A 24,813-nucleotide genomic window follows, 5' to 3' on the forward strand; every position below is an offset into this window, starting at 1 on the left:
CACAACAACATTGAAATAATTCTATTGTAAGTATTTTTTTTGCGAGTAATTCTATTGTAAGTCTATGGTTTCTGCACATCAAATTCTAGTCAGTACAAAGTTGAGTCACTTATTTTGAGACAGAGGGAGTATGTTGTAGAATTGAAAAGGCCTGTAGTATTTTTTGCAAGCCACTTTTCTTGTGCGTGTTACTAGTTTTTTTTTTTTTTTGACTACACGCGTAGACTTGCACACACTTTTCCAAGAAAAAGCATGTCACCAAAATGGCTGCGAGACGCAGGCTGCTCCGCGTGTTCGCCGCCGTGTTCAGTGAATCTAGACGTCTACCCGGCTACACAAAAACGCATTTTTTTCGCCTCTCTTGTTTTCAGACAAGGTGGTTGGTGGAGGCAGGCTCGAGAAGTGGAGACGGATGAGCGATGGACCCATGTGGGCATGTCGCCCGATCGATCACTCGATGCACCAACACACACACACACACACAGAACAATCTTGTACCGCTGGTGTTTGCTCCACCTTGCCGTGCTGCGGCCCAGTTCTGTGCGGCAACACAAGCTCGTTCGTCTGGGAAGATGGATGGTGGAGTGCTGGTTGGGTGAGATAAAGGAGGTTGGAGATGGGCGGTGAACAACGATGGGGCGGTGGCGCAGTTGGCTAGCGCGTAGGTCTCATAGCTGCATTGAAGAGATCCTGGGGCCAGCGCACCTATGGATAAAGATCTCAGAGCTAGTGAGTAATCCTGAGGTCGAGAGTTCGAGCCTCTCTCGCCCCAATTCCTTTTTTCCCTCCCCTTTTACTTCCCTATCTGTCTTTCTGTCCATATAACAACAATGGTCTTAATCATTCACCCTACAGCAAAGGGGTGGTGGCGCAGTTGGCTAGCGCGTAGGTCTCATAGCTAAAACATGCGAGTGATCCTGAGGTCGAGAGTTCGAGCCTCTCTCACCCCATTCCTTTTTTCCTTTTTTCCTTTTTTTTTTTGCCTTTCTGCAACTTTTCTTTTCTTCACTTCAGTTGAAACATCAATTTTATGTTCTTCTAATCTTCACACTGTCGGCCAGAAGAAATAGAAACCATCTTCCTGCAGGAACTCCCCTTTCCTTGACATGGTTTTTCCTCAAAGGCTTGTTCTTCTTTTAAATCCAATTTCCGTTTTATCTTCTTCTAATATTCACAGTCGGCCGCAGGAAAATAGAAGAACTAAATGCTCGCAGCCAGGGCAAAGAAGAGAGTGACAGGAGATTCTGTATTACAAAGGTCTTTCCTGGCTCTTGCCAAAGAATGAAAGCTATCAACACCACCTGATCTTTCCCAGAAGAGCAGTGCATGACCCCCTTTTTTTTTTTTGCGGGAAAGCAGTGCATGACCTTTCTAACATGTAACATCTATTCTTACAGATACGCAAGCCTTTAGCATATTCTCAGAAAAAAAAGGCATCCAGATGTGAGTGGAAAGGTATGGCATTTTGGCACCTTATCTATCTCTGTACAGACGTACAAAAGAACCTTTTGTGCATTGCCGACAAGAGGAAGCATATGCAAAGCACAACGCAGCCACAAGCCACAAGGATCTCAACAGCGTAACCAGATGCCAAGTAGCCACTAGACACAAGGATCTCACATAACCAGATGCTGCAAAGCTGCTAAACCAAAGGCCTACAACGGCAGCCACTGCCTCCAGTTACACTTTCCAAACCAAATGTCTGTCACTCATAACTCATCTGCGCAGCATAGTCTGTACAAGAAGTTGCGCGCAGAATTTGCAGCAAAAGGATAAGTGTTCAAAAACACACACATTACAGAAGACATGCTTTTCGTTATTCATTTACTTTTGACCCGGGCGGGTTGAATGAATCCTGGGAGCGCCTCGCTCAGCCTGATTTCTTATGTCTGATCTCGATGCCCTGCACGATGAGGCCGCTCTTCCACCTCCCACTTTTGGTCTCCGTCAGGCTGATGGACACCTCGCCGTCGTCGCCCCCCTCGTCCAAGAACTCGCCCAGCTCCAGCTCCAGCCACCCGTCGGCTCTTTTCTGAGGGAACGTGACATTCTCTTTGTGAGATACTACGCGCCGGTCCGTCAGCGCCCGATAGTACTCGTCGTCGTCGTCCTCATCCTCATCCTCCTCCTCCTCCTCATCGTCCTCCTCATCCTCCTCCTCCACGTACTCGTACTCGTCCTCGTCCCCGTCGTCAGCTTGTAGGCAAACCTTGCGGGTCAAGTTGGTTGCTCCGGAACTGACCGATGCCTCCTGGACAGGAAAATTCAGCCCATAGGAATTTTCGTCCATCTTGAAGACCATGTAGGCTGCATAGGTTGTGCCTTGGGAGAGCATCTTGCCATGTATCTTCCCATGGATCTCGAACCAGCAAACATTCACGAGTTCAGCACCTTCGGAGAACCTGTCGCGAACATATGGTTACAACTTGTAAAGAAGACGAAAACCAATCAACAACATGAGTTGAACTGAAACTGAATACTCAAAAGTCTACAGTGAACAAGGTACACCGTAGAGTTGTATTCTTTCTGCAAAGTGTCATTTATGACTATAGTTGTAAAGGGCATGCGCTTTGCTTTTGAAAGTAATGAAAATAAAAGCAAATGCTTATGTGTGAAGCAACAAGGACTTATCATGTACGGCTGTACTCTGATTTCAAACTGAGAACTGACTGCGACTTAACCTCTTTCAAATAAATGAAGGATCATCGGAAACCGATTTCAAGCATTATTCCAAAATTTGCTAGTTAGGAACCATGTCGAAATCCCCATTCTGGGTTTTCATCCACAGGGTAGTTTAGTCTTCCATCCTACAACTTACATTGCTGCGGATTGCACCAATTAACCCCAAAATGAATTGCAATCTGAGTGAGACCACAGTGCAACAGAAAAATCAAATCGAATGCAATTGCAGCCAGATAAGAATAAGATAACAGCATAGAAACGGTCTGATAAGAACAAGATAACAGCACAGAAACATTCACAGCGCAAAATACATAAAGAACTCTAGCGTGAACAAGATACATCGAGTCACATCCTTTACACAAAGTGTGATCTATGTGCTGCCTATATAGTTGATATATACAAAGTTGAAAATGCCCTTGGCTTTTGAAAGTAAGGAATATAAAACTAGCACCAAGCTCGCTTATGTGTGAAGTAACCAGGACTTTGGAATGTAGAGCATTGTTCCGGTATCCCTATGAATCTGACTTCAACCTAGTCCGTTTCAAACAGTTTCAAGATGACCAAAAACTGATTTCAAGCATTGTGCTTGTTCTAAAACTTGCTACTACCCGGGAACTATGCCGAAATCCCATTTCTGGGTTTCGGGTTTTGGTTGACAGGACCATCCTACCAGTTACACTGTTGCAGGTTGCAGGAATTAACCTGGTCAAATTAATTGCAATCGAAATGGTGCGACCGCGAAGCAACAGCACAATCAAATCGAATGCAATTGCAATTAGATAAGAGTGCCATCACCAGGCAGCAACATTCAGATTCAGACACACAAGCTATATGGATGTATGGATATGGAAGAGCGAACGAACCTAGAGTCCTCGAGTGGGATCCAGGTCCAGTACTCCGGCGTGTTCCCCCACACGATGAACAGGTTCCTGGCGGACAGCATGTAGCACTTGGCGCCGGTCTCCCTGTCCAGCCACACGCTCTGCGGGCGCGCGCACGACCACCAATTTTGATTAGCGATCGGCCGAGGAACCTAGGGGGATTGGGGTCAGCGTGCAGGTACGTACCACGAGCTTGTCCTGGAGGAGGGCGGGGCCGGCGGAGAGGCGGAGGAAGAGCTCCTTCTTGGACGAGGGCAGGGCGGGGGCCGGCGGCTCCCCGTCGGCGAGCGGCGGGAGGCCGCCGGGGGGCAGGAAGCCGGCCCAGACGTCGTCGGAGTCGGCCGCGGCGCGGAAGGCCGGGGAGACGGCGGCTGCGCGGCAGGCGTCGCGCGGGGTCGTGCGGGCCAGCGCCGCCGACAGGAGCTCCTCCGGCAGGCGCGCGATCTCGCAGGCCTCCTCCATGGGTTCCTCCGTCCGTCCGCCGGCCGGCCGGTGTCTTCTGGTCCGAGAGTTGCGACTGGTTTGGGGATCGCAGTCCCCACGGATTTGTTCGGGTGTGGGTGTGGAGAACGCGGCCGGAGGCTTAGCGACGAAGCACGACGGAGAAGCAGCGGTTTGATTGTGGACTAATTTGGGATTAATTTGGCACTACGTGGCGAAGACTCTCTTCGCATACGTTTGGCTCGTCTAGGTCAACGCAACGTACACGAGACCAGAGAATATCACATGAAAATCAAGTTTTTTTTAAAGAAAACTTTGTAAATACCATGTTTGAATGTTTTGAAGAAAAAAAATCTGAAAACAATGCAATGATGCTAAGAGGGCCATGTTCTATTGTCATGCAAAATTTCAATTTCAAACATATTACCATTTACGAGCTTTGAAAGAACAAATTCAGCAATGAACGGTGGTGTTTACCATCAGACACTGTTCAATGATGATTTTGGTCTTTTCATATCGCACTAATGATAATGTGTTTAAAGCTGAGTATTTCACATGCTAGTACAACGTCATACTTTTAACATCCCATATTTTTTTTATTTCTTTTGAAACTTCCTTTTTGAAACTTTAAAACATCATTTTTATGTGGTTTTCATTGGTTTCCGTCGAAACTTGGTTCCAACGTGGTATTCTCTCCAGCGTCCACGTCGCCGTCCAACTCTCCGTGGTTGTAAAATTTGTCAGCCATCTCCAACCAACCGGTGGTCTCTTTTAACGAGTTCAGAGTCAAATTCGGCTCGACTCGTGTAACTCGAGAGGTAGCTTGTTTAACTCATTATAGGCGTCAATAGCAATATTGATATTAGGTATGCAATTAATCTACGAAAATATATTTACAGAGACATACATTTCTCCACCAATCTTGTGATTTTCGAGTTGGTTAAAATTAGTCACCAAAATTGAGTTGAGCCGAGTCACGAGCTACTCCTTTATCTTGTGATTTTCGAGTTAAAATTCCATCCCTAGCTCTGGGCCACCAGGGAAGAACCGCATTGCCGTTGATAAGGAGAAAAACCATACAATATAAGGGCAACTTCAACGGGGATCATCAAACCATCTTAACATTTGGAACATTTTTTTCCATCCAGCGTGGTGCCTCAAACGTCTGTGGACGCGTTCGGGCTTTCAGAATCCCACAAACCGGTCACCACTCGTGGAAGGTTTGAGGGAGTCCGGACCTCTGCCACGTAGGCCTCCGACACCTCGGCCTACCCAAATCCTCTCTTTTGGACCCCTTTACCCTCACCCCGTCCCTCCCCCTTGCTTTATATCCGCGCTATTCCATTTGAACATCGTAGCTCTACCACCTCGGCTGTCGCACATGCCTTGTTGAACGTTCGCTGCCCCACCCACGTGCCTGTCCGCCTTGAACTACGACACCATTGATCACCCCCATACTCGTCCATAGCCAGGTATCCTCCGCCCCTGTCAACACCGTCCATGGTGGACACCACGCCCGGCAAAGTATTCGGTTGGTCAGTAGTGCGGACTTTGTTGGCATGAAGCAAGGGGGCGCGTTTTTTTGGCAAAATATGCATTCTTGGTTTCATGAGCAAAATCACTCCGCTTCCTACAACTTGCATATGATCTATGATCATAATGTGAAGTCTCTATCTCATTTGTGGTAAACTATCTCAAACTCCGTCATGAAGTATTGCGGTGCGATTGCACGGGTGGAAAGAAGGTGGCCACCGGGTGCGTGAATCATGGAGATTGTAGGTTTTGCTCTTGTTGCTCAACATGATGGCCAATTAATTGAATAACACTCAATGTTGTAACTTGATGATCATGTTATTGCATAGCCCGCACATCCTCCTACCGCGCATATCGCCGCCCCCCGCAAACTCCCGCAGCCGTTAGCCGCCGAGCCGCCCTTCGCCACGGGAGCCGCTCGCCGCTGGTCGCCCTCTGCCCGTTGACGGATGTGAGGGCGGTCCTCTTCTGCCTCCCCCGAGCGAACAACCATGCTAGGGATTCCCCACGCGCCGCCGCCCTCAAATCCTCTACTTCCCCATGATCCGAACCTTACCCCCGCGGAATTGCAGGTACAACAGCGACACTGGAGCGCGAGATGGAGGGCTGCGGATGAAGTGTCGTGCAGCAGGCGATGAGGTGTGGACAAGCGACCAGGGGGGCGGAGGAAAAGGGATTGGAGGAAGACATGGTGCTGGAGAGGTCCTATACGATATTGTGAAGAAGACATTGCGGCCGCCGGGATGGTTTGGCTGCCACGGCGAGGTTGCACATCGGGCGTCGACGTTCGAACAGAGTGGGGGGAGGGAAGCTGGTGCAAAGACTGCGCCCAAGAGGTCATCGTCAAGATAAAGTTCTGAGATATCTTGATTCCACGTAGGTAATTCAGATCCAGCTACATGCAGCAGCACGCAACTTGCTGCCAACCAAGTCATCACTGTGTAGTTGGCTGATATGGAGGCCAGCAGGTGCTTCCTTTTCTATACTATACAAACCTCATATGTGTCCCCATGGAATTTGGGCGCCCCCAAACTTGGAACATGCCAAGATGATGTCCCCCTTATCCATCACATTTCTTGATTTTGTGTGTTAGCTAACCAGATATGAATAGATCTTGGTGGAAACGAATGAAACTATTTCACAGCTGTTTTAGTTGACGTACTACATAGTATTTCTACTTCCATCAACTGTTCTGTCCTTGTACTATTTTTTTGTTGTATACTACTACGGTGAGCTGGTATTTGGTACTCCCTCCATTCCAAATTACTACCACGACGAGTAATTTGAAACAGAGGGAGTACTATAGTGAGTTGTTGCGAAATCGCCCAATTTTTTTGTTAATCTAGGCAGTCAAAATACCTTCAGTGTGCACACTTGTCAAACCATTTTTTAACTGAACTTGTACAAGCATCAGATCTAGGATATTTCGAGTCTTTTAGCAAACAAAAAAATACATGGGAATAGTTTGATGTGTTGTTGTACCAATCCGAGTATGATTTTTTGAATTTTGCAAGGTTCAGTACATACTTTATTTTATTTCCCACCTCCTTTTGTATGGACGGTGTGTGTGTGGCATTTAAATAATGATTATGTGAAATTAATAAACATTGCGAGGCATGGATGGTTTTGATCATTAATTAAAAAGTATGGTCAAGCTTGATCTTTTCGAATATGTAGTTGCCTAGCGTGACGGTCCGAGGAGATTGCGAATACGTGCCGCCTTTCCCCCAGCTTATAAATCTTACTACTGGTATTCGTCCACCACCACCTGATCTTTATCTGAATTTGAAAACTTGATGTAACATGTGTTCTTATTTTCTTTGCAACTCCCAAACTAGAACCCAAGGGCAAGTAATTTTTATTTTTGAATGAACGAAGAGGGAGACTAGTCTTAAAATATTCCATTAGGTTCATGGGAAGATTATAGAGATGTTCTCCCTCTGTTTTGCTTATTGGTTTACTTGCTTATAGTACATAGTTTATTTTCACCTGCTCGCTTATTTACCTGTATATTCGTTTCATCTGTTAATTTTAACTTATTCTCTTGAGTGCTACAGAAGAGGTACATCTGCAGAGCTTAAGAACAAACAATTATTTCGTTGGAGCACACTGACAATGTATTGAAAAGGGCCGAACAGTCAACCAGGTATGCTGTTGTATGCCTTGTGCCATATGGTTAACAAAGTAATTTATGCCATTTATTACCTTAATCCTGTCATACGACAGTCTTATTTTCTGGTCATGGAACGAGAGATTGCACTGCTTATACAGGACATCTTGCAAGCCATGCAAATTTTTATTGACATGTTTTATAAATTGGTTATAGGTAGTTGCAATTTTCAGTGACGTATTCTAAAGATATTTGGATTGCACTCTTGCTACTTATTGATTTTAAGTTTATAGTAATGTCCACCCATCATGTTAAATCAATTTCTCTGGTGCTAAATCAATCCCAAATAAGCATTTCTGTCCTATTACACTGCCCTATTACACTGCCCATTTGTAAATTTTTATTGACGTATTCTAAATATGATTGTTATCCCCATTTGTAAACTGTTGACATTTCTGTCCTATTACACTGCCCTATTACATGTACAGCGGAAGACTTCTCTTTTTGATTGACTCTGGATCTAAAGAAGCATGTAGAGGAATCTGGTGGTCCACCTTGCAGCTACCAATGGGCTACCCGATTTTATCCATGTGTTGGACTTGATGATATTTGATGATTTGAACCTTGCACCGGCAGGGTTTCCACAACACTATGTATGATCTAAACAATGGTTGAAAATATTTATTGAAGCATTTGTTTCAAACAAAAAAATGTTGTGTTGAAAGATATTTGTAATATTTTAGTGTGTGATATATTTTAGATAGTACTACCTCAATATTGTGTGCTTGACTGTTATTGCAGTTAACAAAATATTTAAAAATTTAGCGAAAATGTACAACACCCAATTATATAACGTAGTTATTAGCATTTATAGTGGTTATTAAAATTAATATTTGTCAAGACGTGCGTTTCACGTTCACGTTTACTAGTTGTACCAAACAGCGGAGGGCAAATCCTTCACATTGATGCATTGTTGGATGAAGCTCAAGGTGCATACCGCCTGGATGAATGCCGTCGTCTATGGATAGTGACTCAAATATGGTTGAATTTGGGATCGATGAATTTGAATAACTTGTTGAACATCCGGTCATAACAAATATAATATATATATTTAAACTAGTGTACTCGAATACTTGCATGCTATTTTGATGAATTGTGCTATTTATATAATTATTTTTAGTGCTTCGGACATAGCAAAAAAAAGGCGACCATTTGATGCATAGGGTTGAATGGCCGCCCCCACTATCCGATGTCCGCGAACGCGTCCATGGACATTTCGTGTGTCCGATTTGATGATCTATATTGGAGTTTCCCTAACCTGTTATTACTTTCCACGCTGAATTTCGGATGCACAATGCCACCAGCCTCACCCTCTATGTAACTATGGATGCAAGAGAAGTCTAGCCTTGTAGCTTGCCGCGGATTTCCATTCAGGTAACACCCGGGAGTTGAGCGACTTCTGATGCGATTTTGTAGAAAACCGTTTCCTACAGGCACTCTCATTTCTTTCACATAAAATTTCCTCACATGCCAACTCCTTGGCAAGCCTTGTTCATTTGAATCAATCAATTTTATGTTCCTTTCCTTCACATACTTTTACCCTCAAAAGGCTTGTGCTTCTTTTTGAATCCAATTTTATCTTCTTCTAATCTTCATCATTCACAGAAGGCCGAAGAAGAAAGCTAGATGCTCGCAGCCAGGGCAAAGAAGAGTGAGTGACACGAGATTCTGTTACAAAGATCTTTCCTGACTCTTATTAAGAACGAAAGCTATCAACACCACCTGATCTTTCCAGAAAAAAGCAGTGCATGAACTTTCTAACATGTAACATCTATTCTTACAGATACGCATGCCTTTAGCATATTCTCAGGAAAAAAAGGCATCCAGATGTGAGTGAGAATGCATGGCATTTTGGCACCTTATCTATCTCTCTGCAGATACACAAAAGAACCTTTTGTGCATTGCCGACAAGAGGAAGCATATGCAAAGCAGCCACAGGCCACAAGGATCTCAACATAACCAGATGCCAAGCAGCCACTAGACACAAGGATCTCAACCTAACCAGATGCAAAGCTGCTAAACCAAAGCGCCACCAACGTCTGAATCAATTTATCGTATAACAAACCAAAAGTCTGTCACTCATGAGTCATCTGTAGTTCTGTACAAGAAGTTGTGCGCAGAATTAGCAGCAAAAGGAGAAGTGTTCAAAAACACACATTACAGAAGATATGCTTTTCCTTATTATTCATTTGCTTTGACCCGGGCGAGTGGAATGAATCCTGGGAGCGCCTCGCTCAGCCCGATTTCTTACGTCTGATCTCGATGCCCTGCATGATGAGGCCGCTCTTCCACTTCCCACTTTTGGTCTCCGTCAGGCTGATGGACACCTCGCCGTCGTCGCCCCCCTCGTTGAGGAACTCACCCAGATCCAGCTCCATCCACCCATCGGCTCTTCTCTGAGGGAGCGTGACATTCTCTTCGTGAACTATGCGCCGGTTCGTCAGCGACCGATAGTACTCGTCGACGTCCTCGTCCTCCTCGTCGTACTCATCGTCGTCGCCCTCGTCGTAATGCGTGTTCTCGTCCGCCTCGCCAGCTTGTAGGCAAACCTCGCGGGTCAAGTTGGTTGCTCCGGAACTGACCGATGCCTCCTGAGCAGGAAAATTCAGCCCGTAGTAATAATCGGCCATCTTGAAGACCATGTAGGCGGCATAGGTTGTGTCTTGGGAGAGCATCTTGCTATGTATCTTCCCGTGGATCTCGAACCAGCAAACATCCACGAGTTCAGCACCTTCGGAGAACCTGTCGCAAACATATGGTTACAACTTGTCAAGAAGACGAAGACATTGAAGATCAACAAAAACCGATTTCAAGTATTATTCCAAAATTTGCTAGTCAGGAGCAACGTCGAAATCCCCATTCTGGGCTTTTATCCACAGGGTAATTTAATCTACCATCCTACAACTTACACTGCTGTGGATTGCACCAATTAACCCCGAAATGAATTGAAATCGAGTTAGATCACAATGCAACGGCAAAATCAAATCAAATGCAATTGCAGGCAGGTAAGGATAAGATAACAGCATAGAAACAGTCAGATAAGAACAAGATAATATCACAGAAACATTCACAGCACAGAATACTCAAAGAACTCTAGTGTAAACAAGGAGTCACATCCTTTACACAAAGTGTGATCTATGTGCTGCCTATAGTTCATATTTAAACAAATTTGAAAAGGCCCTTAGCTTTTTTGAAAGTAAGGAATATAAAACTAGCACCAATTTCGCTTATGTGTGAAGTAACCGGGACTTTGGAATGTAGAGCATTAGTCCGGCATCCAAATGAAAGTGACATCAAAACTGGGTCCCTTTGAAACAGTTTCAAGATCACCAAAATTCAACTGATTTCAAGCATTGTGCTTATTCTAAAACTTGCTACCCAGGAACTATGCCGAAATCCCCTTCCTGGGTTTTGGTTCACACTTCACAGGACCATCTTACCAGTTACTACACTGCTGCAGGCTGCGCGAATTAACATGGTCAGATTAATTGCAATCGAAATGGTGCCACCACGAAGCAACGACACAGTAAAATCAAATGCAATTGCAATTACTCCTAGTTAAGAAAGGCATCACCAGGCAGCAACGTTCAGACACACAAGCTATATAAAAGTCTATGGATATGGAAAGGAAGAGCGAACGGACCTGGAGTCCTCGAGTGGGATCCAGGCCCAGTGCGTGTCCACCCACACGATGGACAGCTTCCTGGCGGACAGCATGTAGCACTTGGCGCCGGTCTCCCTGTCCAGCCACACGCTCTGCGGGCGCGCGGACAACCAAGTTGGTCAGCGATCGGCCGAGGATGAATCTGTTGGAGGAGTTTGGGGGATGGCGTGCAGGCACGTACCATGAGCTTGTCCTGGAGGAGGGCGGGGCCGGCGGAGAGGCGGAGGAAGAGCTCCTTCTTGGAGGAGGGCAGGGCGGGGCCCTGTGGCTCCCCGTCGGCGAGCGGCGGGAGGCCGCCGGGGGGCAGGAAGGCTGCCCAGACGGCGTCGGAGCCCGCCGCGGCGCGGAAGGCCGGGGAGACGGCGGCTGCGCGGCAGGCGTCGCGCGGGGTCGTGCGGGCCAGCGCCGCCGAGAGGAGCTCCTCCGGCAGGCGCGCGATCTCGCACGCGCCCTCCATTGGCTCCTCCGCCCGCCGGCCGGCCGGTGTCCTCTGGTCCGACATTCGTCGTCGGAGGAGGAGAGTGCGAGGGAGTTGCGATTGGTTCGCCACGGATTTGATTCTTTTGTGTGTTCGGGTGTGGGTGTGCAGAATGCGGCCGGAGGTTTAGCGACGGAGCACGTCGGAGCGGCGGGTTGAATGTGGATTAATATTTTGGGGCGAAGCAACAGACGGCAGGTGGGGGACGACAGTTGGAGGAGGGCCGCTTGCGGTGGCCTCGTGGGCGGCACTACGTGGTGAAGACTCTCTTCGCATACGTACGTGTGGTTTGTCTTAAGTCAACGCAACGTACACGAGACGACGAGAGAATATCACATGAAAATCAAGTTTTTAAAAATAATAATAATATGAAAACCATGTTTGAAAGTTTTGAGAAAAACCTGAAAATAATACATGATGTTATAAGAGCGTGATATTGTATTGCCATGCAAAATTCCAAGTGCAAACACATTACTGTTCACGAGCTCTGAAAGAACAAATTCAGCCATGAATATTGATCGGACACTAACCAATGATGATTTTGTCTTTTCATACCTCATTAGTGAAATATTGTTTAGAGCTCAGAATTTCACATGCTAATAGAACGTCACACTTTTAACAACCCATATTTTTTTTATTTCTTGTGAAACTTCTTTTCTGAAACTTTAAAACGTCATTTCACGTGGTTTCCATTGGTTTCCGCCGAAACTTGGTTTCCATGTGATATTCTCTCCAGTGCCCACATCGCCGTCCAAGTCTCCGTCGTTATGAAATTTGTCAGCCAGCTCCAACCAACCGTCGGTCTCTGCGAAGGGGTGGAATTCTAGTCGATTCGTTACAGCTCATTACGATAACGCGTCAGCTCGTTAACATAACGAGTTTAGAGTCAAACTCGGCTCACCTCGTGTAACTCGAGAGCTAGCTCGTTTAACTCGTTATAGGCGTCAATAGCAATATTTATATTATGTGTGCAATTAATCTACGAAAACATACTTACAGACACATACATTTCTTCACAAATCACAACAATAAGAAATTTACACTGAAAGAACACTTGGTAAAATTTATAAGTGACAAGAATATATAACAATATCGGTACTTATCTCGCGCCCCTTCTGATTAATGAGCTAAACGAGTAACTCGTTAGCTTGGCTCATTAAACTTGTTTTGTTAACGAGCTCAGATTAAAACTCGGCTCCACTCGTTAGTCACCAAAACTGATTTGAGCCTAGTCACGAGCTACTCCTTTAGCTCATGAGTTTCGAGTTAAAATTCCATCCCTAGCTCTAGGCCACCAAGGAAGAACCGCATTGTGTTCAATAAGAAGAAAAACCGTACAACATAGGGGCAACTCCAACGGGGATCATCAAATCGTCTTAAACGTTTGGAACATTATTTTGCCATCCAACATGGTACCTCAAACGACCGTGGACGCGTTCAGGCATTCAAAATCCCGGTCACCAACTCGTGAAAGGTTTGCGGGAGTCCAAACCTCCGCCACGTAGGCCTCTGACACCCCGGCCCACCCAAATCCTCTCTTTCGGACCCCTTTCCCCTCAATTTGTCCCTCCCCCTTGCTCTATATCCACAGCCTCCCATTCCAACGTTTTTGCTCTACCACCTCGGCTGCCGCACATGCCTTGTTGAACATTGGCTGCCCCACCCACCTGCTTGCCCTCCTTGAACTATGCCACCGTTTCACCCCCGGATTCATCCACAGCGAGGTACCCTCCGCCCCTGTCGATGTTGTCTAAGGCGGACACCACGCCCAACAAGTGTTTGGTTGGTCAAAAGTGCGGACTTTGCAGGCATGAAGCAAGGGGCGCGGTATTTTGGCACAGTGTGCACTCTTGGTTTCACTAGAAAAAACACTTCGCTTCCTACAACTTGCATATGATGTGTGATCATAACGTGAAGTCACTATCTCATCTGTGGTACACTATCTCAAACGCGCGTTAATCATGGAGATTGAAGGTTTTGCTTCTTGTTGCTCAACATGTTAGTCAATTCATTGTATCACACTGAATGTTGCAACTTGATGATCACATTATTGTATAGCCCACATGTGCCGCCCCAAACAATGGAGGGCAGTCCCTTCACACTGATGCATTGTTGGATGAAACTCAAGGGGCATAGCGTCTAGATGAACGCCGTCGTGTGTGGATACCGACTCGAGTATGCTTGAGCTTGGGATCGATGAATTTGAATAACTTGTAGAACATCCGACCATATCGATATAGTATTTATATTTAAACTATTTTACTTTACTGGGCCGCTAGCGGTCAAGCCGAAATGTCATTCCCTTGAAAAAAACTGTAAACAAAAAATTAAATACCAATACAGCCCCTATGTATGTGTTTGTGGGCTGCTAAGTTGGCTGCCCAGTCAGCTTTGACTTAGTCAAAACCAGTTGACCGGCCAAAAACCGAGTCAAGGGTTGCCTTTTGAACTATGTGGTAAGTTCAGGGTGCAATGTGACTGATTTCAATGATGAGGGTTGTAAATCAAACCTATTATTTAATGTTCATGACACGTTTAATGTGTGGTTGAAGGGTTTTAGTAAGAATAATAGAGATCTGGCGGCTGTTGGTATTACATATATATTTTGGACGAATTGAAAACTATGAAACGAGGAATCTTTTATAACAACAAGGTTGATAATCAAAATGCTTCATGACTGGTTTATTTTGCAGATAAGACCGCGAAACATGGGTCGTAAAAAGGGCTGAGGTGATTGTTGGAGAAATCTTCAGACCTGTTCTTGGATGGATGGCGACTTGTAGGATTGATGCATGATGATAGGAGGACCTCTTCTCCAGGTCGAAGCTCTTCTAGACCTCTTCAATTCGATCTCCTTTGCCCCCTTGCTGGTCGCTTTTGGTTAAGCTTTATTTCCATCCAAAACTTAAATGTGGTTTGTGCACCTTTATTAACATCTCCTGGAGATCCGACATGTGGCTTTCCGAGGATGATGGTAGAGTTTGAATTGTTTGTGTGTCTCTGGGTTATCGGTGCCTACGCTAATATAGATTTTTTTTGTGTGGTTCTGATAGGCAGCTAGGGATATCCCAGTTTGTTCTGTCTTGATCATCCATCATCCTTTTCCTTTCTATGTCACTGGTAGTTGTAATAAGACAATGTGGTTTCTCATAATAGAAATCAAAGAGGAAGCTCTCTTTATCTGAAAAAACGGATCATTTTTTAACATGATACAGACGCATGCGCTCATATATACGCGCATACACTCATCCCTAGGAAAACACACGCACACCCTATCCCTATGAGCACCTTCGAGAGACCGAGTCGACATATCATCTTGAGATTGACGAAGTCACCAAAGGCGCCTCGTAGTTGACGGGAACGTCTCCTCACACTGAACGCGCATCGCCGGAATAAAATAAATTCAGGAATAAATGCGAGCACCATGACTTGAACCCTGATGGGCTGAAGATACCACTGTCTCCTATTCATCCAACCACATGTTGGTTCGCAAAAAAAAAAACGACCATTGTATACCGAGTACTAAACATGATCATTCTCCGGGCCAGGTCGGGTTCGGGCCGGGCATGGCAAAACCCGAAGAAAAATTCCCAAGCCCGAAGCACATGAATAGTAGCATTTTTTAATTAAATTAATCACATTCGGGATATTACATTAATTTATTATACCTATATTTTGAATAAAATATACATATATGGCTTTTTTTTAGACATATATACATATATGGCTGTTTCTGGATTTTGGGGCTTTCAGGGCAGGCTTCAGGCGAGAAAGTGAAGCCAGGCCCGAATGTCGAGCTTCGGGTTTGGGCCTCTGGGCCAGGTTGTCCATGAACAGGTTTACCGAGTACTAATGCTAATCTGCCACCCTCTGAAGATAGGAGTACTCAAGAATCAGTCCAAAAGCGAGTCAAATTTCTACTAATGCCGATATTTGGTCATGTAGAAGCACTGGTTCTAAAGGTCGTTTATACTGACATCGCCAATGGAGGGTACATCATCTGTATGCACACAAACAGAATCGCAGATGATTGTTTCCTCTGTCTTGCCGTACTGCTTATTACCCCCTCCGTTTCTAAATATAAATCTTTATAGAGATTTCATTATGGAACACCTATGAATGTATATAGATGCATTTTAGAGTATAGATTCCTTCATTTTGTTAACTACGTAGTCCATAGTGAAATATTTATAAAGACTTATATTTAGGAACGGAGGAAGTAGTTCTCTACAACGAGTCTGTATAAAGATCCGTTTCAAAAAAAAATGTATGAAAAAGGTAGAGCACTACTGTAGCTATCATGCCTATAAATAAGGTTGGATATGGTAGGAACACACAAACGGGGCGGTGGCGCAGTTGGCTAGCGCGTAGGTCTCATAGCTATAGCGAGTGATCCTGAGGTCGAGAGTTCGAGCCTCTCTCGCCCCAAATTTTACTAGTTTTTTGCAACCTCTCTTTTCAGTTTAGTCGAATGAATTTATCTTCTTATAATAAATCTTCACGGTTGGCCAGAGGAAAAATAATCCTATTCCCGCAGAATCTCTCCTTTCTTTCATATATTTTTTCCTCATACACATTTTCTTAACTTCGCCGTTTCTCGCTGAAGCCCTCTCTCCTTTCCTTGACACACACAGTTTTTTCCTCAAAGGCTTGTGCTGCTTTTTGAAATCCAATTTTATCTTCTTCTAATCTTCACAGTCGGCCAAAGGAAGATGGTGACTGAAACATATATGAAGAGATCCTGTATTACAAGGTCCTGACTCTTGCGAAAGAATGAACTGTACCAACCTTTTCTTTCCTTATCTGTTCCAGAAAAGCAGTGCATGACCTTTCTAACATGCAATATCTATTCTACAGATATGCAAGCATATGTGAGTGAAGATGTAAGCGAAAATGTATGGCATTTTGACGTCTTACCTACCTTTGTAGATACAAAAGAACCATACACCCCTAGTCATCTAGGAAGCACAGTCTGTACAGATGTGCTTTAGCAGCAAAAGGAGAGGCGTTCAAAACCTCACACTACAGAAGATATGCTTTCCTTGTTCATTTACTCTGACCCGGGCGAGTCGAATCCTAGGAGCGCCTCGCTCAACCTGATTTCTTACGTCTGATCTCAATGCCCTGCACGATGAGGCCCCGCTTCTAGTTTTCACCTTTGGTCTCCGTCAGGCTGAAGGACACCCTGCCATCGTCGACCCCCTCGTTGACCCAAATGATGAGGTTAAACTTATTGAAAGGTACGAGGTTAGAGTGGGAGTAAAGTCTCAATTGAAGAGTATGCCTATCACCTCGGAATTGCATTGAAAAGTGTACAAGGATAAAGTTAAGGAATCGAAAGACAAGTCACTTGAATTGTTTGACACAAAGGTTGAAATTCCTCGGCTACAAATCGACTTGAACCGGCATGTCTCTTCCCCAATGCATGATGATACGGTCGAGGTGTATGTCCCCAATTCTTCTAGCCAACCACAAAGTAGCCAACCAAATGAAGTAGGGATGAATGCTAGAGCCATCGTAATTCAAGAGGAAGAGATTGATGCTATTGCTCATGGTGATGATCGATCATGCTATTGCTCATGCTGACGCTCACGCTATTTCTCATGGTGATGCTTATGCGGAAGATGGAGAGATTCATTACCATGCCATCGGTAACTTGGATGTCATTATCTTCCAACAAGACATGGATCGTAGCCTCCCATATAGCCGTATGTATGGGTATGGCTTGGATGGCGAGGCTCCGGAGGAAGAATTGGACGAGGATGGATTCACAGAGCAAGAAAATCAAATCTTCACGAAGGTGACTGGCAAGGAAAGTGGTGTCCCATTGTTTCGTGATCTTAGTCTTGCCGACATGGTCATTATTGGTGGTGGCATGAGATTGGGTTTGATTAAACCAACACCGTGCTCGAAAGTCGGCGATCCAAGGCCAAAGAATGAGGATGAGTATGCTTATTTGAAGAAAGGCGTCAAGTTTTGGTGCTTGCAAGAGTTCAAGATGTGGTTGAGAGACTACGCCATTCAAAACAATAGGTCATTTGTTGTTGGTCATTTGAACCAAAATGTGCCCTTTTATGTTTTTGATTTGATGTGCAGCTAGCGATAGCCCAGTTTGTTCCGTTTTGATCATTGTTTTTGAAAAGGAGGTTAAAACCCCCGGCCTTTGCATCAATCGATGCATACGGCCATCTTTATTTATTATTGAACATAGGTTTAACAAGAACATACATCAAACCGCCCAAAGCCACCACCCACACCTACAAAATTCGATAATATGGAGTGCTCTGACTCCCATATCTAAAACCGGTGTCGTCGCCCATCCATCCACATAACGTATCAGAACAAATAGCTGGTGCAACAGACCTAAAGCGTACATCACATGCACACGTTTTAGAAGCCGCCATCATCATCGGACCGCTGACCCATCTTCAGGAGAGAGATTCGCATCATCCTTGCCAGTCCGTCCATCCGTCGACGCCACCACGGCGCCCAACAGCGCCACCGCCCTGCGCTCGTCCATCCAGACGCTAAGATTCTGGAGGATCTGTCGTGCGTAGCACTTGCCGGCTAGGCATGACTTGACATCTCCATCAAAGCTCCGTGCAAGACGAAGCCGCTCCACCTCCTGCCTCTGTCTTTCAGCGTTGCTCCACCAACGATGCTCCCAAGAGAGAAACGACACCGCAACACCGCCATCGTCCGATCTGGAAGACCAGATCCTAGGGTTTCCCCCGGAGCAGGACAAGTGGGTCAACATAAGTTACACGGTGATGCCTTCATCAAGGTAACAACGCAGAACACGGCCGCCATCGCCTGCCAACGGCTCGGTTTTCACCGGCAACTCTGTCTTCCCGACTCGCAGCCGGGACTAGATGACGGATGTCGAGATCTGGCCATCCAGCCTCAGGCCGACCACCTCCGACGGAGGAGATGGTCACCATCGCTGGCTGCACCGGCTAGATCAGATCTGACCAGAGGCGCCGCCGAATAGTCCACCAGGCCCTCCACGCCGATCCGACGCCCGATGGCGCACCGCCGCCGACCGCAGCCACCGCCCTTCGCGGTACAGTGATGCGCCACACCTGCAGCTACCGCCGCCCAAGGCAGGGCTGGCCGCCACGCCGCCGCCACGACGCATAGATTGAATCGACCGTACCACCACGCGTTTAGGGGCACCGCACCACCCCTAAGACGCGGGAGAGATGGAGTCCCCCGTCACCGCCGTCGGCCTCCGGGCTTAGCCCGGCGGCGGCGGAGGGAGGGGAAGAGGGAGATCTTGGCCCCGGCGGCTAGGGTTTTGGCGCCGCCCGAGTCGCGCGAGCGGGGGCAACGCGGGTGTTTCTTTATTGCTTGATCTGGTGCACGCTCCTTTCCGCCTTGATCATGCGGTGTCATTTTCCTGTCTATGTCGCCGGTAGTTGTAAGGACACAATATGTGGTTTCTCATAATAGAAATCGTAGAGGAATCCCTCTTTATTAAAAAGAGAAAAAGAAGACCATTGTATAACGAGTACTAATGCTGAACTGCCACCCCCTGAAGATACTAAAGACTGTGTCCAAAACCAGAGTCAAATCTCTACTAATGCCGGTATTTGGTCATGCAGAAGCACTGGTTCCAAAGGTCGTTTATACTCTGACATCGTCGCCGGTGGGTACATATCATCTGTATGCACACAAACAAAACCACAAATGACTGTTGCTCCATCTTGCCATACTGCTGCTTATTACTGTAGTTATCTGCAACCAACAACATGTGTGAAAATATGCATGGTAGAGTACTGGTTATTAGTGAATATAAAGGAGGTTGGAGATGGGCAGCGAACAACGAAGGGGCGGTGGCGCAGTTGGCTAGCGCGCAGAGCTGCATTGAGCGATCCCGTGGCTGACGGTGGGCCGGCGCACGTTGAGGATAAATATCTCATGAGCTAGTGAGTAATCTTGAGGTCGAGAGTTCGAGCCTCTCTCGCCCCAATTCCTTTTTCCACTTTTGTTTCCTGTCCGTCTGCCTATAAAATTGCCTGAATCATTCGTCAGACACCGACGGGGTGGTGGCGCAGTTGGCTAGCGCGTAGGTCTCATAGCGAAAATATGCGAGTGATCCTGAGGTCGAGAGTTCGAGCCTCTCTCACCCCATTTCTTTTTCCATTTTTTTCTCTGACTTCTCTCCAGTTCAGTTGAATCAAATTTATGTTCTACTAATAATCTTCACGGCTGGCCAGAGGAAATATAATCCTATATTCCTATTCCTGCAGAAACTCTCCTTTCTTTCCCCTAATTTCCCCTCGCGCATTTTCTCGCCCAAACTCTCTTCTTTCTTTGACATAGTTTTCCCTCAAACGCCAGAGGAAAAAATAATCCTATTGCTGCAGAAACTCTCCTTTCTTTCACATAATTTTTCCTAGCGCATTTTCTCGCCGAAACTCTCTTCTTTCCTTGACATAGTTTCTCCTCAAAGGCTTGTGCTGCTTTTTGAATCCAATTTTATCTTCCTCTAGTCTTCACAGTCGGCCCAAGGAAATCGAAAACTAAATGCTCGCAGCCAGGGCAAATAAGATGGTGACAGAAACATATATGAAGAGATCCTGCAGAATCCTGCGAGAAAAGAACCTTGTGCGCATTGCCGACAAGCCACAAGGATCTCACATAACCAGATGTCAAGGAGCCACCAGACACAAGGATCTCACATAACCAGACGCAAATCTGCTTAATCCGTAACTTAATCCGTAACACATAGTATGCTTTAGCAGCAAAAGGAGAAGTGTTCAAAAACACGCACTACAGAAGATATGCTTTCCCTTATTCATTTACATTGACCCGGCAGAGTCGAATCCCAGGGGCTCCTCGCTCAGCCCGATTTCTTACGTCTGATCTCGATGCCCTGCACGATGAGGCCGCTCTTCCAGTTCCCGCCTTTCGTCTCCACCAGGCTGATGGACACCTCGCCGTCGTCGCCCCCCTCGTTCAGGAACTCGCCCAGCTCCAGCTCCATCCACCCGTCGGCCCTTTGCTGTGGGAGCGCGACATTCTCTTCGTGGGATACTACGCGGCGGTTCCTTCTCCTGAGTCTTAGCCGCGGAAATGGAACCATCGGCCGGTAGTTCTCGGGCACCCCACCCTCGCCGTCGTCGTCATCGTTACCTTGGAGGCAAACCTTGCGGGTTGAGTTGGTTGCTCCGGCGCTGATCGATGCCTCCTGGACCGGAAAATCCAGCCCGTAGAAATTATAGGTCGTCTTGAAGACCATGTAGGCGGCATAGGTTGTGTCCTGGGAGAGCATCTTGCTATGTATCTTCCCGCGGATCTCGAACCAGCAAACATGCATGAGTTGGGCACCTTCGGAGAACCTGTCGCAAAAAGCAATCAACAGCGTAAGTTGCAGAAAACAACCTAGCATTGCATCAAAGTTCCATAACGAAGGCAAAAACCAATCAACAGCATAAGTTGCTGAAATCGATCTAGCATTGCAGCAAGATTCTGTAACTTGGTATTATACTGTGAACAAGGTAGATCATAGAAATCACATTGTTTATGCAAAGTGTCATATATGTGCTGTGCATAGATCAGAAAGAACAAGTTGTAAAGGGCACTTAGTTCTGCTTATGTGTGAAGGAACTAGCATGTACAGAGGTACTCCACTCTCCAAATGAAATTGACTTCAACTTAACCTCTTTCAAACAGTTTCAAGATATTCAGCAACTGATTCCAACTATGTTCTTATCATAAATTTTGCTAGTCAGAACTCAGAACCATGCTGAAATCCCTATTCTGAGTTTTTGGCTCACGGCAAAGGTATTTTGATCTACCATCCTACCACTTACCTACAGTTGCAGGCTGCACCAATTAACCTCGTCAAATTAATTGAAATCAGACGCGTGAGACCACAAAGCGACAGCACAATCAGATCAAATGCAGTTGCAGTTAGATAAGCAGCAACATTCAGGAACACAGGCTTAGATACAATTCGGACAATCTGCATCGGAACAGGAGATAGCGACGAACGAACCTGGAGTCCTCGAGCGGGATCCAGGTCCAGTACTGCGGCGTGTCGCCCCACACGATGAAGAGGTTCCTGGCGGACAGCATGTAGCACTTGGCGCCGGTCTCCCTGTCCAGCCACACGCTCTGCGCAAACACGACCATCAATTGATTAGAGATCGGCCGAATCTCTTCGAGGAATTGGGGATCAGCGTGCAGGTAGTACGTACCACGAGCCTGTCCTGGAGGAGGGCGGGGCCGGCGGAGAGGCGGAGGAAGAGCTCCTTCTTGGAGGAGGGCGGGGCGGGGGCGGCCAGGTCCCCGTCGGCGAGCGGCGGGAGGGCGCCGGGGGGCAGGAAGCAGGCCCAGACGGCGTCGGAGTCGGCCGCGGCGCGGAAGGCCGGGGACACCGCCGCGGCCCGGCAGGCGTCGCGCGGGGACGTGCGGGCCAGCGCCGCCGAGACGAGCTCCTCCGGCAGGCGCGCGATCTCGCAGGCCTCCTCCATCGATCGATTCCGCTGCTTGGTTCGGTCGGCCGGTGGGTCGGTCCCTTTGTGATTCGAGATTCGGAGGAGGGGGAGAGTTGCAATTGGTTTGGCTGTCTGGGGATGGGGATCGCAATCCCCACGGGTTGGATTCTATAGGGTGTGGCCGCGAAGAAGGCGGCCAGAGGCTTAACGACGAAGCAGCGTGCAGCGGTTTGATTTTGTGGATTGATTAATTTGGGACGAAGCAACAGATGGCAGGTAGGAGGACACGGGCAGCTAGGTGGCCGCCCGGTGGGAAATAGTGCTACCAAGGCTCATGTGCTATCGTGACACGGCTTCTGAGCCGTCGGGTCTTAGATGAAACCGCACCGGGGGAGGCTATGGATCTGCTGGACCTATGCGCAATTTTCAGACTCTTAGGGGGCTTTTATGCAAAATGTTGCAGACTTCTGCAAAGAGTCCTTATCACCGTAGCACTTGAGGTGTTGGAGCACCAGATATTCTCCGGCCCGCCGGTTGTGGTGGCCTCATGGGAGACACTATGTGGAGTCCTGGGGTTTCACCAAGTCCCACCTGGCAGGCTTTGCTTTTGAAAAAAAAATCAGGGCTTAGATTTTCATTCCAAATCTACTTCCTTTCTTTGGAATTACATTTTTCTTGCGGGAAAAAAGGTTTTTATTCCAGAATTACAGAGTTACTATCAAGAGGCAAGATTTCCTCGATACATGGGGCCCTCTCTGTAGCCATAAAACCGTGCTACGTTCAATATAGTTATATCTTGCCAAACAATCTACTACTCTATTTTGATAATGATGTAGCTTTTATGAAATTAACCAAAAGAGCTTTAAGCTTCAAAGCCAGATGACCGTAAACCAAAACGATCGAGATAATCATCACTGAGAACCGAAAGAGCCATCGACGAATCGGAAGATCCGTATATTGTATTGCAGACATCATGCCTTGCATCAGTGCATGGAAGATCCATCTGGAATTACTTGATGCTTAATAATATTTTATTACTTTGAAAACTTTGTGAAAATAAACAAAAATGTACAATTAACATGATAATTGTGTTTAGTATCACAATTTACAAAAACCAATTTGATCCACGGATCTTAAGAAAGGCAAACTCATTGTGAATAATTGCAGTCGAGCAAGATACAAATGTCTGTTTTGATGGTATCTTTCTTATGACACGATGCCTTTCTTTGTTCTAGTCTTGATGCTCCGCACAATGACACCTCTGTTCGCACTACTAGCATACATGTGTAACACATGTCTCGACCAATATTTATGTGAGAATTTACATGCACCAGAAAGTTATTCCAATAACATTAAAACAATACTAAAAATCAACTATTTCCTTCATTCCATAATACACCACCACAATTATTATGGAATAGAGGGAGTATAATTTAAATGATTTCCAAGACATGCATAGCTTGACTATAATATTACGCATTTCTCAATGTAGCACAAGCATAGAAGGTGCAATGCATGTCTAGACAGTTATAGATTATTTTTGCGGGTGCAAGGGAAATTACTGTGCACAACAATTAAAGATAAACATATTAGCGGTGGCGTTGGGTTCAGTTGAACCCAACGAAAGTTTCCTGCCACGCATGTGCATGTGGGTAGTTTTGTATATGAACCCAATAGAAATTGAAGGATGAACCCACTGGATCGGAATTGACAAGCTAGAAGCCTTTTAGTCCACAATTTTTTAATGTGAGTAGCCCAGCTAAGGCCCACCAGCATATCACGTACTACAATCGTACGCACCAGGATGCATGTCTCGTTAATTGGCTGCCGCTTCCCCAAGACCGCCGCCTTTCCTCTAGCCTTCTCTCTTTACCCTGTTCGCCGTCAGCCTGTCACGGTGTCGGCGTGTCACCTGATCTCCAGCGGCGACCAGCAGGTGGGCATGCAATCCCAATTCAAAAAAATAGATCCCATCATCACATTTTGTTTCTCTTATGCATGTTCGGTTCAGCCTAGTGTGATAATGACCTTTGCCCTAATTTTTAATTTGTTTTTTCCTGAACTTTGATTGATCTGGGCTCATCAGATTCAGATAATGATGGAGTCATGAAGGCCACATATTGGATATAGGCATGGTGCATCAGAATCTCGTTACTGCAAGTAGTCTCCCGAAGCGCCATCTATAGGGTGAAAAAATAATTTAGATGATATGCCTTACGACTCCGCTGATTGGAAGAGAATTTCAGATTATACAAGAAATCCTAAGAAGTAGGATGAGATAAGGCGGACATATTTAATTGGAGACCTTACATGTCACCGCTTAAATTTCATTACCGCGGAAGGTCAATGAGTGGTTTAAGGAATATGATGGTTGGCTTGAGAACAATGACAAGGTGCACAAAGATCTTTTGTTTGTGCTGCTACCTTTTAACAGAGTACATCGAGGGACAAGTTGGGAGTGATATATTGGCAAGTAATGCATATGACGATTGAAAGGGTACTCTCCGAAAATGTGAGTG

At 46.2% G+C, this 24,813-nt stretch overlaps 3 protein-coding genes and 4 non-coding genes across 7 annotated transcripts; 4 read left to right on the forward strand and 3 right to left on the reverse strand.

Moving 5' to 3' along the window:
* The first annotated feature begins 635 nt into the window (after positions 1–635).
* TRNAM-CAU (transfer RNA methionine (anticodon CAU)) lies at positions 636–772 on the forward strand. Its single transcript has 2 exons — positions 636–673; positions 737–772. It is a non-coding gene; the product is annotated as a tRNA-Met (tRNA).
* An 87-nt stretch (positions 773–859) lies between these two features.
* Positions 860–950, forward strand: TRNAM-CAU (transfer RNA methionine (anticodon CAU)). The gene is given in 2 exon segments: positions 860–897; positions 915–950. It is a non-coding gene; the product is annotated as a tRNA-Met (tRNA).
* Positions 951–1,616: 666 nt separating this feature from the next.
* On the reverse strand, positions 1,617–4,223 carry LOC109774096 (putative F-box protein PP2-B12). The gene is made up of 3 exons (XM_045230149.2): positions 3,750–4,223; positions 3,546–3,664; positions 1,617–2,402 (listed from the first exon to the last, which is right to left on the reverse strand). The coding sequence occupies exons 1-3, from the start codon at positions 4,023–4,025 to the stop codon at positions 1,871–1,873; spliced, it is 927 nt and encodes a 308-aa protein (XP_045086084.1). The 5' UTR covers positions 4,026–4,223; the 3' UTR covers positions 1,617–1,870.
* A 5,524-nt stretch (positions 4,224–9,747) lies between these two features.
* On the reverse strand, positions 9,748–12,022 carry LOC109774099 (putative F-box protein PP2-B12). The gene is made up of 3 exons (XM_040393064.3): positions 11,553–12,022; positions 11,351–11,463; positions 9,748–10,449 (listed from the first exon to the last, which is right to left on the reverse strand). Exons 1-3 carry the CDS (start codon positions 11,871–11,873, stop codon positions 9,942–9,944), a joined length of 942 nt encoding a protein of 313 aa, XP_040248998.1. The 5' UTR covers positions 11,874–12,022; the 3' UTR covers positions 9,748–9,941.
* Positions 12,023–16,190: 4,168 nt separating this feature from the next.
* Positions 16,191–16,277, forward strand: TRNAM-CAU (transfer RNA methionine (anticodon CAU)). Its single transcript is given in 2 exon segments — positions 16,191–16,228; positions 16,242–16,277. It is a non-coding gene; the product is annotated as a tRNA-Met (tRNA).
* A 3,614-nt stretch (positions 16,278–19,891) lies between these two features.
* On the forward strand, positions 19,892–19,982 carry TRNAM-CAU (transfer RNA methionine (anticodon CAU)). Its single transcript is given in 2 exon segments — positions 19,892–19,929; positions 19,947–19,982. It is a non-coding gene; the product is annotated as a tRNA-Met (tRNA).
* Positions 19,983–20,529: 547 nt separating this feature from the next.
* LOC109774097 (F-box protein PP2-B10) lies at positions 20,530–22,660 on the reverse strand. The gene is made up of 3 exons (XM_020332817.4): positions 22,055–22,660; positions 21,853–21,971; positions 20,530–21,193 (listed from the first exon to the last, which is right to left on the reverse strand). Exons 1-3 carry the CDS (start codon positions 22,328–22,330, stop codon positions 20,695–20,697), a joined length of 894 nt encoding a protein of 297 aa, XP_020188406.1. The 5' UTR covers positions 22,331–22,660; the 3' UTR covers positions 20,530–20,694.
* Positions 22,661–24,813: the final 2,153 nt, after the last annotated feature.

This window comes from Aegilops tauschii, chromosome 6 (assembly GCF_002575655.3).
Source record: "Aegilops tauschii subsp. strangulata cultivar AL8/78 chromosome 6, Aet v6.0, whole genome shotgun sequence".
NCBI classification, from domain to species: Eukaryota; Viridiplantae; Streptophyta; class Magnoliopsida; order Poales; family Poaceae; genus Aegilops; species Aegilops tauschii.

What these genes read in the sequence shown, in the direction of transcription:
- LOC109774096 (XM_045230149.2), bottom strand. Translation starts at nt 4,025, where the DNA reads ATGGAGGAGGCCTGCGAGATCGCGCGCCTGCCGGAGGAGCTCCTGTCG. An exon ending in TCCTCCAGGACAAGCTCGTG is followed by an intron (nt 3,665 to 3,749) that starts GTACGTACCTGC and finishes GCGCGCCCGCAG; the next exon opens with AGCGTGTGGCTGGACAGGGA. An exon ending in ATCCCACTCGAGGACTCTAG is followed by an intron (nt 2,403 to 3,545) that starts GTTCGTTCGCTC and finishes TGTTCGCGACAG; the next exon opens with GTTCTCCGAAGGTGCTGAAC.
- LOC109774099 (XM_040393064.3), bottom strand. Translation starts at nt 11,873, where the DNA reads ATGTCGGACCAGAGGACACCGGCCGGCCGGCGGGCGGAGGAGCCAATG. An exon ending in TCCTCCAGGACAAGCTCATG is followed by an intron (nt 11,464 to 11,552) that starts GTACGTGCCTGC and finishes GCGCGCCCGCAG; the next exon opens with AGCGTGTGGCTGGACAGGGA. An exon ending in ATCCCACTCGAGGACTCCAG is followed by an intron (nt 10,450 to 11,350) that starts GTCCGTTCGCTC and finishes TGTTTGCGACAG; the next exon opens with GTTCTCCGAAGGTGCTGAAC.
- LOC109774097 (XM_020332817.4), bottom strand. Translation starts at nt 22,330, where the DNA reads ATGGAGGAGGCCTGCGAGATCGCGCGCCTGCCGGAGGAGCTCGTCTCG. An exon ending in TCCTCCAGGACAGGCTCGTG is followed by an intron (nt 21,972 to 22,054) that starts GTACGTACTACC and finishes GTGTTTGCGCAG; the next exon opens with AGCGTGTGGCTGGACAGGGA. An exon ending in ATCCCGCTCGAGGACTCCAG is followed by an intron (nt 21,194 to 21,852) that starts GTTCGTTCGTCG and finishes TTTTTGCGACAG; the next exon opens with GTTCTCCGAAGGTGCCCAAC.